The sequence below is a fragment of the Rhinoraja longicauda genome, chromosome 8, assembly GCF_053455715.1.
Source record: "Rhinoraja longicauda isolate Sanriku21f chromosome 8, sRhiLon1.1, whole genome shotgun sequence".
Classification (NCBI taxonomy): domain Eukaryota; kingdom Metazoa; phylum Chordata; class Chondrichthyes; order Rajiformes; family Arhynchobatidae; genus Rhinoraja; species Rhinoraja longicauda.
This window is the reverse complement of record NC_135960.1, coordinates 53707701-53724418: the sequence shown is the minus strand read 5'-3', so window position 1 is coordinate 53724418 and position 16718 is coordinate 53707701. Positions and strand designations below refer to the sequence as shown.

Genomic DNA, 16718 nt, shown 5'->3' with positions numbered 1-16718 from the left:
TGGTTGATTTTTTTTCTTTTATTTTCTAGGAATGTGGCTGATTTCGATTTTGGACTGACGCAGATCATCTATGGGGCTGGATGTGATCGGCAGTCAGGATGGACATAGTCAAATGTTATATTTTATTCTTGCTTGCATATTTTTATGTTGATTTTTTTACACAAAGTTAATATATAATCTGTTATTAAGAACATGTAATTAGTTTTGGAATATCTGCAATATTCGACGTATTTATATTATTCAAAATAAAATATTGAAAATAATTTTATTTCTTGCACTTCATTAAATTTTCTCTGAACTCTTTTTTTAAATTCATGGCATAATGCTGGTGTGAACTGAGGTCCATAGTTGATTATGCCTCGGACCAAGAGGATCGTACTAAATGACACGACTTTCCAATTAATTCGTAGTTGCTGGAGATAGCACACATTAGAGTATCTCAGCAGAGTGTGTATGAATAAGCTGAAATTCGAACTAAAAATGCAATTGCTGCAAATCAGTGGAACTAAAATTGTCACTTAAAAAGTCAAAAACATTGGATGGAATAGCCAGCGTGTCTTCGTTTTCCAACAAAGACAAATGAGGTAAATCTTCCAGCAGATCTAGACGGGGTTCGATTGTAATTTTGTCTAAGTCCTCCAGAGATGGGATACTGAAGCTCTCCGGACTACTGGGGCTTGTTCCAGCTGAGCAGTTCTTCAGCATAGGCAGCAGGCAGTCGGTTTCATCTGAACTCTGAGGGAAAGGATGGCTCTCCGATCCCTCAGTGGGGACAACACTGAGCAGATCTCTGCTGATATCGCTCAATGTATCTTTATGTGTAAGACCACAGGCATCATGCTTTGTCGTACTTTCACTGTCTAATGAACTCAAAAATTTATTTATAGGTGCCTCAAAACTTCTCATGGAAAATCCACTCTGATTAACATTGTTGGCAATATGGCGCTTTGATTCGGCATTTTGGCTTTGTTTGAATCGAGTTTGTCTCTTGTGTTTCATGCGTCTGTTCTGAAACCAGACTTTGACTTGCCTTTCTGTTAAATCGAGGAGAGCTGCGATTTCTACCCTCCGTGGTCTACAAAGGTATTTGTTGTAATGAAATTCCTTCTCAAGCTCCAACAGTTGAGTGTTAGTGTAAGTGGTTCGTAGTCTCCTGGAGCTGTCATAAGGACTCCCGTTATCCGGCTCATTAAGCTCTTCATTTTCTGTAACAAACAAAGAAAAGTTTCGATAAATCATCATAATTTTAAACCAAATAATCCAGCAACATAAAATGGCCGTCTCCGTGCCACCGAATGTTTCCATTAATGGCCAAGCAAAGCAATAGAGAGATAATACATATTGTAGTATAGTCCAGCTATTGGTAAGCACACACGATCAGAAGAGCTTGACTTTCTGAATGCTGTTAAGAGAAGGGATGAGCATTTTATAGGCATGACACCTTTCAGACAATTAAACCTTAGTTTCTGGTTCAGAATTTACCTTTAATTTGAAAATAACCACTACCACTGAACTCCAAAATAAAACTAAAATACAAGTAAATATTATTGACCCGACCTTCATTGGAAGAACAAGACGAAACTGATCCTGGCGCGGGGATAGTTTTTTTCTTGTGGTTTTTCTTCTCTCTCATCCACGGGTATTCCAGAGGTTTGTCCCTTAACGTGGACCGACCAATGCCTTTTGAAGTGTGGGTTTTCCCATTTTGGTGTGTGTTACCAGGGTCCAAGCTGCAGAAGCTGTGCTCAAAAGGAGGAGGAATCAGTGTCGAATGTGAAAGCGTCGAGTTCTTGATTGATGAACTTTGAAATGTCTCGCTTACAGGAGGCAAGGATGGCAGGCACTCGGCAAGCGATGGCTCACTATTGATAAAACCAACCTCTCGCTCAAATTCGCTGTTCATTTCTGCTCGGGGAGAATCGGTGGAAAATTGCTTATTTGACAATTATTTTGAAAAAAAAGTATATTTATAAAATATACTGATTGCAAACGCTAAGGGACTGTGCTATTATTAAACTATGTCTATTGAATAGCCGGTCCCGACGTTGAGATGAGGCTGATTTTATCGTCACATGATCGCCTGAACCAATGGCAAGAGTGGAAAATAAGACCGGCTTTCTCAACGCTTCTGAAATAAAATACACGAATGTGTAGGTAACATTTCCTCTGCCTTTTGCAGGTCATATCATGTCGGGTTGGGCAGTGAAGAAGCGGGTTTGTCAAGTAAGAAATGCAGGGATGACAAAATATTCTTCTCTTGGTGTGTGGCTGTTTCATGGAGCAGAAAAGGAACATTTGAGTCGAGTCCTGCCAGCAAATGTATGGAGTCGAGTAATAAACGACAAATCAATTAATCTTCCGAGCTCTGACAAAGATCGCAAGACTCTTCCTTATAGAATAATGGACACAAGCTGTGGTGAAGCAGGACCCTGGACAGCTGGAGTTGGCAAAGGCAAACAGGAGAATTACTTTCAGACACACTCTGGATTTTACCATGAATATAAACTAGCATGGTAAACAGTTGTAGCTTTACTTTCATTTTCCCCTTTGGGCCATTAGAAATTGTTTTAATCGTGCAATTTATTCGGTGTCTGCAGTCTCAACAAGCACCATCCAACTTACCCATCTGGAGCAGCACACTCTGTTTGCAAACAACTCCCGTTCATATGTTATTTGTTGCATTCATAAACACCCACAAGCCATTTCTTTAAATCTTCCTGAAGTAACATCTCGGAGACTCTCTCTGAATACAGCTGTCGCGATTTACTAACTTTCCACATTTTGTAACAATATTTGTAAATTATTTGCCACTTCAACCCCCAGGCTGCGCATTCTGCAATACATTATTGGCAAATTAGTAAGCACAATATTTGTTATTTTTTCCCCCACACACATTCACAGAACGTTTCCAGCTCCAAAAAACAGTCGAAATGCAACATTACATTTATGTGTGTTATTCCAGTGAATTCGCATTGGCTTTCGGGAATAGGTGGAGTGAGTGAGTGAGTGGGTGACTTACTCCTTTCTGCTAGAAAGACAACATTTGGAATTTTTTAACGTGTGGGTGGCTTAATAAGAAAACAAGGCTGAAGGATCCCTTTTCAGCGTTGGCGTTAATGACGACCAAAAGCCGCCGAGGAGCTGTTTGTTGTGCATTACAATCTGCATTGTACCCACATCCAGCATTAGCTTTGGCATTAGACGTTTTATAATGAAAGAAATTAAACGAGTTTAATTAAATTAAGAGAGGATTTAAAGTCCTATACTGGCTTTATTGCAATATTCTACACTAGATTGTTGGTTTGCTGTCATTCCTCAAAGTGCTGGCGATTTCAAACTTGGAAGGTAAACCGTTTATTTGCACCTTATAGGGATATGCACCTTTTCACTGCCTGGGGGATATCTTTGTTGCTGGGGGGGATTACAACGGCCCCGCTGAGCTGTGAACAAGATGGCGGTGCGTGGGTCGGGGTTGCGGGTGACTGGTGTGGACAGAGACGGCAGCCAACGGCCGGGAGCTCACACGGCTCCCGCCGGCACTCGCTGCCCAGCTCAGCACTGGGCCAACTGACCCGGGCAGCATTGGATGTAGCAGACAACCACCGCCGCCTCCCTAACACAGTCACATTCTGTACATTAATTATGTGAAAATGAGGGTTATACTTGAATTGCAGTGAAATTAACTTTATCTTCAAATCTATACAATGGAAATATTTAATGTGGCACAAATGCTTGATTTTTAGGAAAAGTAAAACAAGGGATAGTTTTCATCAAGATATCATTATAGACATTATTTTTCGCTCTAGTTACATTCTACTGTTGTTTTGTCACATTTTTATCCTCCTTTCTTCCATTATTTCTATTTCCACGTTGTTATTTTCTGTGTCCGTCTCTTAACGTTTCTTTTGAATGCAGCAACATTACATTTCTGGGTGAAACAAAAAGTCATATTTGCCCCATGATGTCGCATTTGAACATTATAGTCTCTTTTTTAAATTCCTAAAAGCACAGGGAAAGCAGCTCGGCACAAACAGCTCAGATCCCAACCTTTGACTGTAGTCAGCTTGTAGTGTGTGAATGGGAAGTACGGAGACAAGATGGCGAGGCACAAAGGTAGTGTAGTGCAACCATAAATGAGGGCTACATGTTTGTTCAAAGAACACCGTTTTATTCTAAATATCTGTTGAAATAGCACCAGACAGTTGAAATAAAGTATTCTTATAGAAATGTGTTGTCTATCCTGTGGTGTCACATTTTCTCTGATTTACTACAGTCATAACTTACAATTTGCTTTCAGAGATAATCCTTACATAATCTACAAACACCAGCCACTGATACAACTGCTCAAGAAACTATCCTCTCATCTAGTTTAAACCCAGGTTTACTAAAGAGGAGAAATATGATTGTAACAGACATGGATCAAACAGGTCAAAGTCAGATTGTATAAGCTCTATAAATTTCACATAAATACATTAAGACAAGGATAAATAAGTGATAGAAAAATCTTTTTTTTATATTGACTTTAAATAATAAATACATATCGATGACGTTGAATGTAGTTTGTTCATTACTGAAAAGCACATAGCTGATGTTCAGGGCAATAAGAACAGTTACAGACAAAATACCACCAAAGTGGACTGTTTAGAATAATAGTCTTTAAAATTCACATTAAGAAGGGTTTGCTGAAGACTGACTTTGTATGTCTTACCTTCATAAGCACCTATTTCAAGCAATTGTGTGTTCCTCTATTTGCATTCTGTATTATGCTAAGATCTTATTGAAAGGGATGGCTGATGTGTAGACCCTTAAATAAACACAGAAAAGCAAGGTGGTGGATAGAAAATGAATGATTGACAAACACTGTGGCAGTCTCATAGCAGGAGAATATCTGATACAAATGAGGTAATAAAAAAGCGAAGTAGCATCGCTTGGCAGACCATACTAGTCCGTTACAGATGCGTTAATTTGGGTGCTTCTTGAATTCTTCCCTGAGCTGTGTGATGAGTAGTCAGATCTGTGTACGTGGGATGAGGATCACATGGTCCATGGTGGTGATTGCCTGCTATTTGAGCAGCGCAGCTATAGTCCACAGTGGCTGATGAAGGATGAGGAAGATGGCTAAGGTTGAACATTGGACCAGAAGCTGGCATTGAATCAACAAAGTTTCCTCCTACAAACACAGGGCTGCCTTGCAAATTATGGTTGGCAAAGCTACCATTGCCCTGTATAGTATGATGGTCATACTCTGTGCCTGGGTACCTTTTCTGCTGGGGTAAGCAGCTATTGAGAGGTGCTGTGTAAGCAGCCAAGCCATACATATTTTGCTGAGATTTGGCGAATGATGTCGGAGAATGAGTTTCATAATTTAAACTGTTGACAGTGGGGAGCTGGTTTGAGAATCCAATATTATTTGGAGCATTTAAAAGAGGACTTCTGTCTGGAGACTGTCCAACGGGTGAGTGCATGATCCCTTTGGCCTTTTGATCTTTTTTGTACTTCATTCTTCGGTTCTGGAACCAAATCTTTATCTGACGTTCAGTTAGATTTAATAAATTTGCCATTTCAACTCGGCGAGGACGACACAAGTAACGATTAAAATGAAACTCCTTTTCCAGTTCAACCAATTGTGCACTGGTGTAGGCAGTACGGACTCTCTTGGAAGCTGGACCTGGTGGGCTTTTATCCTCACAATTGTCTCCTACAGAATGAAAATATATTAATACCTATACATAAATATACATAGATGCATTTTCCATAGAGAACTTTATTGGAATTTATCTTGCACGACATGATATATCCTTCATCCTGTCTCTGTTCACTGTGGATGGCTCGATTATAATCACATAGAGGTTTTCATTGACTGGATAGTATACAACTAAAAAGCTTTCCACTGTACCTCAGTACACATGGCAATAATAAACGAAACTGAACTAAATAAACTGGACTAAACTAAACTAAAGCAAAATAAAGTAAACTAAACTAAACTAAACTAAGAACTCTGCAATATCGTTGCTCTAACTTGAAACTAATATAGTCAGGGGAAAAAAACAGGTTTTGTACCTCAGTACAGGTAGCAATAATAAACTAAACTAAACTAAAGTAAATTAGACTATAAACTCTGTAATATAGTTACTCCAACTTGAAACTAATATATTCAGAACAAAACTCATCTTTAATCCTCTAAACTTCTTCATTTTGCCAGAGCAGACCATCTAGAAGTATAATAATGACCTCACATAGTAAATATAGTAATTTGCAACAGTCCCAGAGTATTCTATGTGTTAATAACTTTGGACTATCTTGGGCCCATTGCAGAGAGTGTGTGCGGTAAGTGCAAATTGTTTAACCACTAATATTTGCATGAAATTCCAAATGCAATTTTGGGAGATTCTGCCAATGATGCCATTGAAATCTCAAAATATGACTTTCAAAAAAATTAATCTTAATGAGAATAGCCACTTTAGAAAATACCATGAATATTGCTGAACAAGACTGCCATGTTGTTCCAGCTTGCAATTATTCTGTCTGGTGAAGGTAACTGTCTGAAAATAGACACAAAAAGCTGGAGAAACTCAGTGGGACATGTAGCAGCTCTGGGGAGAAGGAATGGGTCGAGACCCTTCTTCAGAAAACTGGGGTTAACTAATTAACCCACTCTAAAGAAAATAATTTGTAGGGAAACGAAAGGTCCTTTTTATGGATAGTTTGGTTAGTAAAAGTTAGGTGCATTGCCAAGTATGATGCAATGATGCAATGACCAGTAGCCTAGATATGTATTTTATTTTGTTCTATATATCAAACCATATATAATTATTGCCATTTAAAGCACAGTGATACCAAATTAGAGTTGTCATTAAAATCTTATTTGGATAAGAAGTATGTTTTCCAGTGCAAACATATATTTAACTCTGACTGGGTCAAATGCTTTCAACCGTCTGAATTTTCAGGCATTCTGAATCAGTGTAAGTGTAAAATGTTAACATTTGTTCAAATTGATGGAGATATAAAACAAATAAAAGTTGAATCCTTCCATTTATATATTTTGTTAGAGGAATTATTTGAGCAATTTCCAATCATTGCACAAAGTAGAATGTCACCATGCAATGTTTGACAACAAAACAGAAACATTTACATGTTCTTGTAAGTTCCTGCCAATCTACATTCTCAGTTAATTATATCAGCAAATGCTATTTATTCAACTGGATCTTAGTTTGAGTCCATCATTACTGAATGAAATAGATTACTAAATACAAAAAATATATACAATGTTGTTAAAAACTCTGGATGAATCTTTTACCCTTTTCAACAATTGGTTGCAACATGGAAGGAAAGTGCTCTCACCTCCATGTGACATTTTTGGCAAGCTACTCCCACCCACGTGTGACATTCTTTGATAAACCTCCCCATTTTTAAGAAGCTTCATGCAGATTAGAGTTGAGAAAAGCACAAACTGCTGAAAGATACCTGCACCTGTGCAGTTGTTTTTCTGCTTGATATTTTGACGAGATTCTTTCATCCACGGGAAGATTTGCTTGGTCAGGGTAGCAGCCGGACTGCTGGAAGAATTTGGAATGGACTTGGTTCTTTTCTGAGTCGCTGTGTTGCTTCCATTGGGCGAGGGTGGCAAAGGAGGTGGTTGTTGTGGCTCACTGATGCTTGGAAGTTGGGCAGTGCCTTGATTGCTGCTTGTTCTCATACAACTGCCATTGATATCAGTGGACTTATGGGTTTGGGCTCTGGCACTGGATGTCTGAACTGGGCACGTTGAGTTCGGATAATCATTATCAACCAATGGTGGTGGGTAGGGTTGATGACCAGAGCTGTAGTTGTATGTATTGGATTTTTGGTAGGAGTAACCACTAAATATTCCAGAGTTGTCATAATAAGTTGTTTTTTGCATCTCGCTATTTTGAAATGACAGGGTCTTGACACCCTTATCGAATAGCATTGACACCTTTGATCACACGGCGTGTTTACCACAATCGACAGAATGCAAAGTTCCTGGATGGTGTGAAACAAAACAAAATAAAAATGAAACATCAGAATCATAATTAATTCAGTGCATAAACTAAAATAAAATATCTCATGAATAACATTTGGCATTGCTGCCATTAACAGATTTGTTCATTTCCTCTCCTACAACTTTAAAAATTATTATTTCATGGGACAAGTAGTAAGTTGGTGAAATCCAAAGTACTTTATTTGACAATTTCAGGGAAATCATTATAATTGTCTAATGGATGAAAGAGTTGGTGCTTTTCTGAGTTGGAAGCAGTTAGTTTCAATTTGTATACCCAGCTCTTAGTGATAATTTACACCAGCCATATAAAATGCTTATAATTCAAATTATATATAAATTATTACAATTGCATTCCACTTCTTCGGCTCTCAATTGTTATTATTTGAATTACACGGCATTATCCAATTACTACGATCCACCACAGACAAACTACCCTTTCATAACGACTCTATTTTCATTCATTTACCAAATAATATTATAAAGGAATGTTAAGAAAACTGATGAGCTCTGCCATCTGAAATGCATCCCATCATGTCGAAACCAACCAAAAAAACAAACGCTCTGCTATTTTCCTATTGAATATCCCTATAGTGAATGGAAATTGCAGAAGGCTGGATATGCCCCTGCCATGCTTGATATGAGTGGATTTCGGTAGGACACACAGTGCTATTCCAGTTGACTTCACTGATTGAGGCCATTTTTATAATGGTGAGAACCAAAAAGGCCCCTCTTAAAAAGAGCGAAAAAACCACAGTCACAGGCGACTTATTTGCCTGCAGCATTTGCTGTGGGTACAGACCGTTTTATTCTGTGGCCCGGACGCTGTAACACACGACATGATGGATCGGACCAGTTCCAAAACCTGAAAAACCAGCGAAGTGTACCCTCACCATTGTTGCCTTCTTTTTCTTCAACGTAAGAAAGGTTTGTTTTAAGCGATTTTTTTTCTTTCTGTTACACGTTTTGCTTTTTGACAGGGATAGGCATTGTAGTTAAAGTATAACTAGCATCTATTCAAACTCTTTGTTCTAATTAAAACAGAGAAATAACTAAGTCAGCATTTCACATTTGCACTCTGCTGTTTCCAGCATCTGTCTATGAAATAATATACTATTGGATAACTTATACTAACATATAGAAAAATAGATAAACGGATAAGCGCGCAAAACTGAAACAAAAATCAGCGAATTAGTGCATTTTATAGCATTAAGTATCAACTTTAAAGTCAACGGACGGTTTCTGATACTGGACCTGATTGCGGACAAAGAAGGTTAGACTTTTGAAACTGGCTAAATAAACAATATTACAGATAAAGAGACTGAAAGATCTTAATTTATAATGTAAATTTTAAATATATATTTATACATGTACTTTCTCTCGAACGTAGTGCCAATGAAACAAACATTCTTTAGTCATTTGCAACGGCATCAGTAAGCTAATTATATTTAATTTATCGCAAACTCTTGGCAAAAACCTTTTTTAACGGAATTAACCTAACGTAGTAAGAAAACCTCCCAAAAGGCCGGTGTCTGAGTGAACTGGGCGGTGAGAGGCGTGGGGGGCGTGCGGAGAGGTGATGGTGGAGTGTTGGGCGGTTGGTTGTTATGGTCAGCAATAAAACCAAGTCCCTTTGATTGAGGCGATGAGCCTAGTTCCCGGTTAGACCGCCGTAAGTTATATATTAAACTAAAGGTTATAGGTGTGATCAGAAATAAATGGTCACAAACCACATTAAAACAAATCGCTGTAAAATGCATAAAGTTGAAACATAACACGATTATGAGTGACCTGGGATTTAAGTTTTGAATATAATACTTAGTCTATAAAACTATTTAAATAAAACATTGTTGTATAAACCGTCACAAATATTGGACGTATGACTTATCTGGCTATTATATCACGTCACAAATAGATTTTCTATTCATTTGGAAAAAAAGCCTTCAGCCATACACGACCTGACATTATAATGAAATATGAGGTTTATGATCCGCGGCCTCCAATGTAGAAACTCGGCACACGTGCACACATCTATGCTGTTCTTTTTTAAAAAGCAATTCATTTTTCCCCTCTTTCCTGCTCTACGTTGCCCGTTTTCACGCATTTCCATATACTTTATTGTATTCTGTTACTCAGCTCTCCCGTGGTATCCATGCTCGCCATTTTAGTTTAATAAATTTGGCATTAGATTTCTGGTCTTTGTTTGACTTTTTTAAAATCTGAAATCAAATTACATTTCTATTTGCCCCACCCCGTCTCCCCATCTAATCAGCGTTATGTGTGTGAGATAAGAAGGTAACCTCAAACTGTTTACTGCCATGGGCTCTGAACCTTCGCCGCCACAACCAGCCTTAACGTTTGTATTGCATTTGGAAGTACTATCTTCAGAAAATCAAAATTAGCATTAATATAAGGGCAATGTGGGGCGGGTGGGGGGGGGGGGGCGGTGGTGAAGCAGGAAATCTGGCTCAGATATACCAACTGCTTGTGAACTCTGCTTGAACCTAAATCGCAGCCTTGGGCCATAAATCATTTGGACAATGGTCAACTGTTTCTGCGTTCATCTTTCAGATCTTTCTTACCTTACATGTTTTCTAAATGCAAGGGTTGCATCACCTAATACAGAGCTTTGATAAGTAACACCTTGGTATGGACGATCACCTTTTTTCGGTGCATTCATAGATACATGGTCTACAATCGTGGAACCCGTGGCAGAAAATGTAAAGCAGCAACTTATTAGATCTGTCTTTTGTTGACATAAGTGTAAAATGTTAGTTCAAGAAAACTGGAAAACCGAAGGAGGGAACAGTGTTGTTCCAGAAACGGATGGAGGCCAATGAGCTAAATTTCCATTCCCCATTGTCGAAAATCTCAAGTCCCATGTGGAGGGCGGTGTCTTATTAAACTTTTGTGACATGACTCGATCCGCAAGAAAACATCAAAATCACGCCATGTGTCACGTTTTTTCCAATCTGTAGCCGATGTGCTCTAACCAACTATTTAATCGTTCTGATGCTGTTTTATGTGCTTAAGGTCGGGCATCTGACCAGCAGTTTTATCAACCAAACAACAAGGAAATACTAATTTCCTGTCTATTTTAACTTTCAGTCGCGTATCAATAGAGTACAGTGTACCCTAAGAATTTAAAAGCTATGTCATAAGGGTGAGCAATTTAATGTTATTAAGAGGCAGAGTCCTCACAGTGCATATCAAAGCACCTGTCATTATGTGCTACGCAATGTTTATGGGAGCGTGTTCCATAACCGTAAACTCTTCACTACGGAAGGGGAGGGGGGGGGGGCACTTTCCAAAGAGTTGGTATCTTCAGAAGTGTAAAGTAGATGGAGCGTAGGAGGAAAGAACAGAAAAAGAATGTCCATACTCCGCAAGTTTCTTACCTACGAGGCGTTTCGCCAGTTCTTGCAGGATTTTATATAAGGCATTGGAAGTCCTCCAAGAATTTTAACTACGTTGTTGGTGACAAACTTTTCACATGTAGCAGAATCGCGTGGCTGGAGGTGGAGGATCTGAAACTTGCCTTTGGTAAATGCAAGCGGGAGCACATTTGAAATCAAATACTTGATTTCAGGTATGAAGACAGAAAAAAAGGGGGAAATTTAAAACCAATATGTTTTTGTTTTGTAATACTTAGTGACTGGCGGGCGAATTCAGTGTAAACTGTGTGGTGAGTTTAACCGTAGCTTTTCTACAAATTGCTTAATCGTTGGGATATGTTTTGTTAAAATTCCTACGAAAATATGTATTGCCCTCAGCGATTACTCGCTGGAAGATGATTATTTTTGGAATGTAACGACATTGATTGTGTTTACATTCTGCGGATCATTTCTGACAAGGAATTCGGCCCATATTTCAAGTTGAATCACGCAATCCACACCAAATCCGCGGCTGGTCCCTGAAGCGTCAACACTTAAAAACTTGGATTTAAATTGAAATTATTTGGTTAGTCTACCCAGGACACTGGTAGAGCAACATAGACAGTCAGAAAGATTCCATTAAACAGACATAAATCCCGATTCGCCCTTTAATTTATCTTTATAACGTTTTATTTCCTACGTTGCTGTAGGTAAATACATGTACTGGAGACTGCCAAGATTACATGAATCATGTGGCCCATATCAAAATTACTTCATGATCTGATTTTATGAGCCCATCGTGTAATTTCATTGAATTATAAACTAGGTATTTTGGTTAACCAAGAATGATAAGAGATGTAAAAGCACAAAAACTGATGAAAGCAACGCTGCAATTTTAATTTTAACGAGAAAGCTTAAGCAACGATGTAGCAATAGAATGGGACCTATAGTAACGGGGGCGGGAGCGTGGGGGAGCAACATTACAGTTCGAACGAATCACTTTCCAAGACTTCATAAATCTCTCTCCTAGATAGCTATTGCAGGCAGGCTTAACGGAACGGGCTCAGATTTAAAGACTGACTACAAACATCGCTCATTCTGTGTATTAAGAATAGCAGTGAGGTGGTGAGCTTAAACAAATGTTCATTTTGCTCTTATTCTCAATCCATTAGCTCGAGTGTGGGCCTATATGATCTACATTTGTAAAGTATCAATAGATGCAACCCAACTTTTAGAATTAAGCTTTATGTTTCCTGTACAAAGTAGAAATAGATTCATAGCCGGCAACTGCTGGTGATCTGCAAAGTGAATTCAAAGATCGCGTCCCTGCCTGTTCAAACAACATGTTTCTTTGCTGTTTTATGGTTTTTTTACTGGCCATGGCACAACATTACGAATCACGAACTACTTCTCCATTGGCAAATCTCAGTTACCCACAGAATCCAAAGCAAGACCGAATGCAATATTGTTCAAAGCGTAAAAAAGCAAAAATCGTACAACTCACCACAGTCAATGTTTCTGTCTGTTTTTCTTTGGATTGAATTTGGAATTTGTCCTGATTGACCAGAGGCCGCTGGCTTTGTTCTGAAAGAGAATGTAATTACAGGGTTTTTTTTCAAATGCATTAATAATATTTTTGTATATCACATATATTTCAGGCCACCTCCCCGGATACTATCAAAGAAAACAACAAGCAGCAGGCCGCGAAGATTTTTTTTTAAATGAATGTTTTATTAAGAAGATATTAAGAAGACATAAAACAATGTTTTTTTGTGGGCTTTTATAAAATAACGAATGCGTTTGATTAGCTTTTAAACGAAACCAGAAATAAACTAAGCATCATTTTTTTTCCCTTCAGAAATTATAAACAAAAGTGTTATTGGTTGTAATGTTGTGTGATAATTGACCGGGAGTCACGTTTTCGATTATTTTGTTTTGGAAAGTCAAAGAATGAGTTTAACGGGATTTGGTGACGGTAAAGATCAGAATTAGATTTTTGTTTTAGAGCGGTGATATTTGACATATACTGCTTCATAAAGATTTGAATACCATAACCTATAATTTAAGTCAAGCTGTGTTCCTAATTCAAATTGTTATTGCAGAATGATAAATCTAGGGATAGCATTGAGCATTTCAGATCCAAACTGTCAATTAGAGAATGAGCTTTGTGCCTGAAGGGTGAATGTGTACACTTTACGAGAACAAATATATCTGTGGTGGCCCTTTAATAGAAGCTGGGCCTGAACAACGTACTGAATAAAAATCTCGAATTTGTATCGTGTGGTCTTTCAGCTTCGTCTAACCTACACCGACCTGACGATATCAGCATGCTTCAGTTAGATATTTATTTCTATTCCGCTCATGTTTATCTACGTGTATTTACTGAGGAGGGAATACTGCCGCTGTTGTCGAACATTTTAACATAAATGCACAAAACAATACAAATATGGAGGATTGCAAGAAGGAGCCTGGCGCCATATATAAAACTCATGAATAATGTATCATATTGACAGACGGTTATGCTTTGTCATTGGGATACCAAACATCACGTACGTATTATTTTATATCGATTGGGCATATTCATAAAGCCAAGAAACAGCTTAGTTATACAAAAAGTCACTAAAATGCATTAACAGTGCACTGCTGGAGCCTCCAAATAGACTCCAAATTCCAGTGAAAGAGGCAGATAGAACATACGCCGAAGCTGAAGACATGCAGAAATTGTACCACTAAATTTTATATCAATTTAAAATGCATGCTTCAATTTAGAACTAAATTTAAGGAAAAAAGCAGCAACTGTGGCAGATCAAATGCATAAAGAAATCCCAGTCATTAGCTGACAAAATGTAAGAGTCATAAGCCTTTGAAATGACCTTTGGCATGTACAGCAATAACTCACCACTTAATGAACAACCAACGGAAGCGCCTCCACTAGCTCACAATACAGCCCATCACACAACTTCACCATGGTTTCCCTCTCCCTCCTTAATCCTAGTAAGACGCAGCACCTTACAAACTAGCCTCACCAACTTGTGTCGATATAATTTGAAGTTAGAAGAGGATCCAAATCACAGTCGCCAAGGCATTAGGTCCTGGATCCAATGCCTCCCACCCTAATATGTGTAATGTATTCACGTGGCCACACGTCAATTTATAAGCTTTTATTTCTCTGTAATCACTGGAAGTAAGTATTTGCAGAGTAAACTCGCCCACTTTCCAAGGAACCAGTAAGCTGCTCAAACTTTAAACTATTGGTTACTTTCAGGTGGTTTTGATAAATGTGCCCGAGCGAGGTCTAAGCGGTAAGTTTTTTATCATCTTGCTTACTAATTTCGCACAAGTGCGAGCGAGCTCTACTATTACGGCCCGAGAACCTTACAGGCAATCTAATCATGTAAAGTGGAAAGAATACACGGAAAAGTTTGAAAACTTTCTCTCACTTTACAAAATTGCTAGACTAGGTTTGCAGGGGGTGGGGGGGTGGGGGGTGTGGGGGGGAGGGGGGGGAGTCGAGAATAGTGATGTGCTTATTAGTTGTACTGCCTACCAGAACATAATGTAGCCGAGTGTAGTTCTGTCCAAGGCAGCTACTGTACTGGGGCCTGAAAAAGTTTTCGACTTTGTTCAGAGATGAAAAGTTGAAGGGTAGACTATCAGACAGACGTTGATATTTACCATGGCAAGAGCTGAGGAGAGGTTTATTGAAATTTTAGGTGAAGTTATAAGTGAGTTGGTCCCATCGAGCAAAATGAAATGCTACTCACAGTAATTGGATTTAGCTGACTAACATGGCAGTCCGGCAGCTTCCAGGCTTGCAGCAATGAAAAATGTTCCAGTCAAAAGTTTTTTAACCGGCCGAAGCGGAGGGCGTTCTCTCTCTCTCTCTCTCTCTCTCTCTCTCTCTCTCTCTCTCTCTCTCTCTCTCTCTCTCTCTCTCTCTCTCTCTCTCTCTCTCTCTCTCTCTCCTCTCTCTCTCTCTCTCTCTCTCTCCTCTCTCTCTCTCTCTCCCTCCCTCTCTCTCTCTCTCCTCTCTCTCTCTCTCTCCTCTCTCTCCTCTCTCTCTCTCTCTCTCTCTCTCTCTCTCTCTCTCTCTCTTCTCTCTCTCTCTCTCTCTCTCTCTCTCTCTCTCTCTCTCTCTCTCTCTCTCTCTCTCTCTCTCTCTCCTCTCTCTCTCTCTCTCTCTTCTCTCTCTCTCCTCTCTCTCTCTCTCTCTCTCTCTCTCTCACACACACACACACATACACATACACCCACCCACCCATACACGCACACACAGACACCAACCCACACACACATAAACACACACACACATCCACCCACCCACACACACACACGCAACCACGCAAATTCACACACATACACAACGAATCAAACACAATACCTGTGGATATTCTGAGAAAATGCCCCAGATGCACACAAATAGATACACATAAACACATTGACGTAAGAAAATAATGGACCTCCCTTCATAACAACAACGATGAATACAACAGTTTACAATTTTAATGCGTGTTTTTAGATGGCAAATTCAAACACCTTTGACCGTACGTTACATCCATATTAAAAAAAACATCTTGCGTTACATTACGGTATCATGTCTAAAAGTGGAAAGTACAATGCACTCTATATTTTAAGACTAGAAAGCAATACAGTTGAATTATACATCATATTTAACAACAGTAAGTGAATGCGTTTCTAGAACTGGAAGGGAAAACTGCGTTAACATTTAACGTTTACATTCCAATGGAATGGTCGCCTAATCAGCTCCAAATGGGGTCTAAACAGGACGGTTTCATCTTTTACAAGAAGTGGCCAAAATTAAAGTGTTTAATTACAAAAATATTGAATTTAATCAATTACAGGGACTGTCCTCTGGCATGACCGCTATAAGTTAAAATAATACTCGATATCTTGTACTTAATAAAATTTGAAATACCGTTATACCAAGTTCTTCGAAATTCACAAATTGTTTTCCTTGAACGACAATAACCTTAATTGAGAAATAATTTATACAGGCTGCTGCAATAACTTTAGCCCGCAATATATTTCTGAAACGCATAAATCACGGAAGACTGCAGCCTGACGATAAGCTAGAGACAACAAATTAATGTGATTTACGATCTAAGTTTGCTTGTGACAGTTTGAAAGTTCCCTGGGTTTCTGTGCCTTTTTTATTTCGTTTTCATTTTACATAAAACTGCCGAATCAGCTAAAATACAGCCACAAGACAAATCTGAGACTGCTCTGGTTTGCCCGATCTGACCTTTCTCAAATGGTTCACTTTCGTGAAACAGCAAATATGTTCCTTAAAATCGACTTTCCTTGCT

At 38.8% G+C, this 16718-nt stretch overlaps 2 protein-coding genes across 5 annotated transcripts; both read right to left on the bottom strand.

Moving 5' to 3' along the window:
* Positions 1–474: 474 nt before the first annotated feature.
* On the bottom strand, positions 475–1903 carry LOC144596310 (homeobox protein Hox-A2-like). The gene is made up of 2 exons (XM_078404558.1): positions 1558–1903; positions 475–1205 (listed from the first exon to the last, which is right to left on the bottom strand). The coding sequence occupies exons 1-2, from the start codon at positions 1901–1903 to the stop codon at positions 475–477; spliced, it is 1077 nt and encodes a 358-aa protein (XP_078260684.1).
* Positions 1904–4949: 3046 nt separating this feature from the next.
* On the bottom strand, positions 4950–7948 carry hoxd3a (homeobox D3a). Of its 4 annotated transcripts, none has more exons than XM_078404553.1 (2): positions 7465–7948; positions 4950–5698 (listed from the first exon to the last, which is right to left on the bottom strand). In XM_078404553.1, the coding sequence occupies exons 1-2, from the start codon at positions 7946–7948 to the stop codon at positions 4950–4952; spliced, it is 1233 nt and encodes a 410-aa protein (XP_078260679.1). The 4 variants fall into 4 exon arrangements, with proteins under 4 accessions (XP_078260679.1, XP_078260680.1, XP_078260682.1 ...); XM_078404554.1 differs by having other exon boundaries at positions 4950–5695; positions 7465–7900; XM_078404556.1 differs by having other exon boundaries at positions 4950–5684; positions 7469–7900.
* Positions 7949–16718: the final 8770 nt, after the last annotated feature.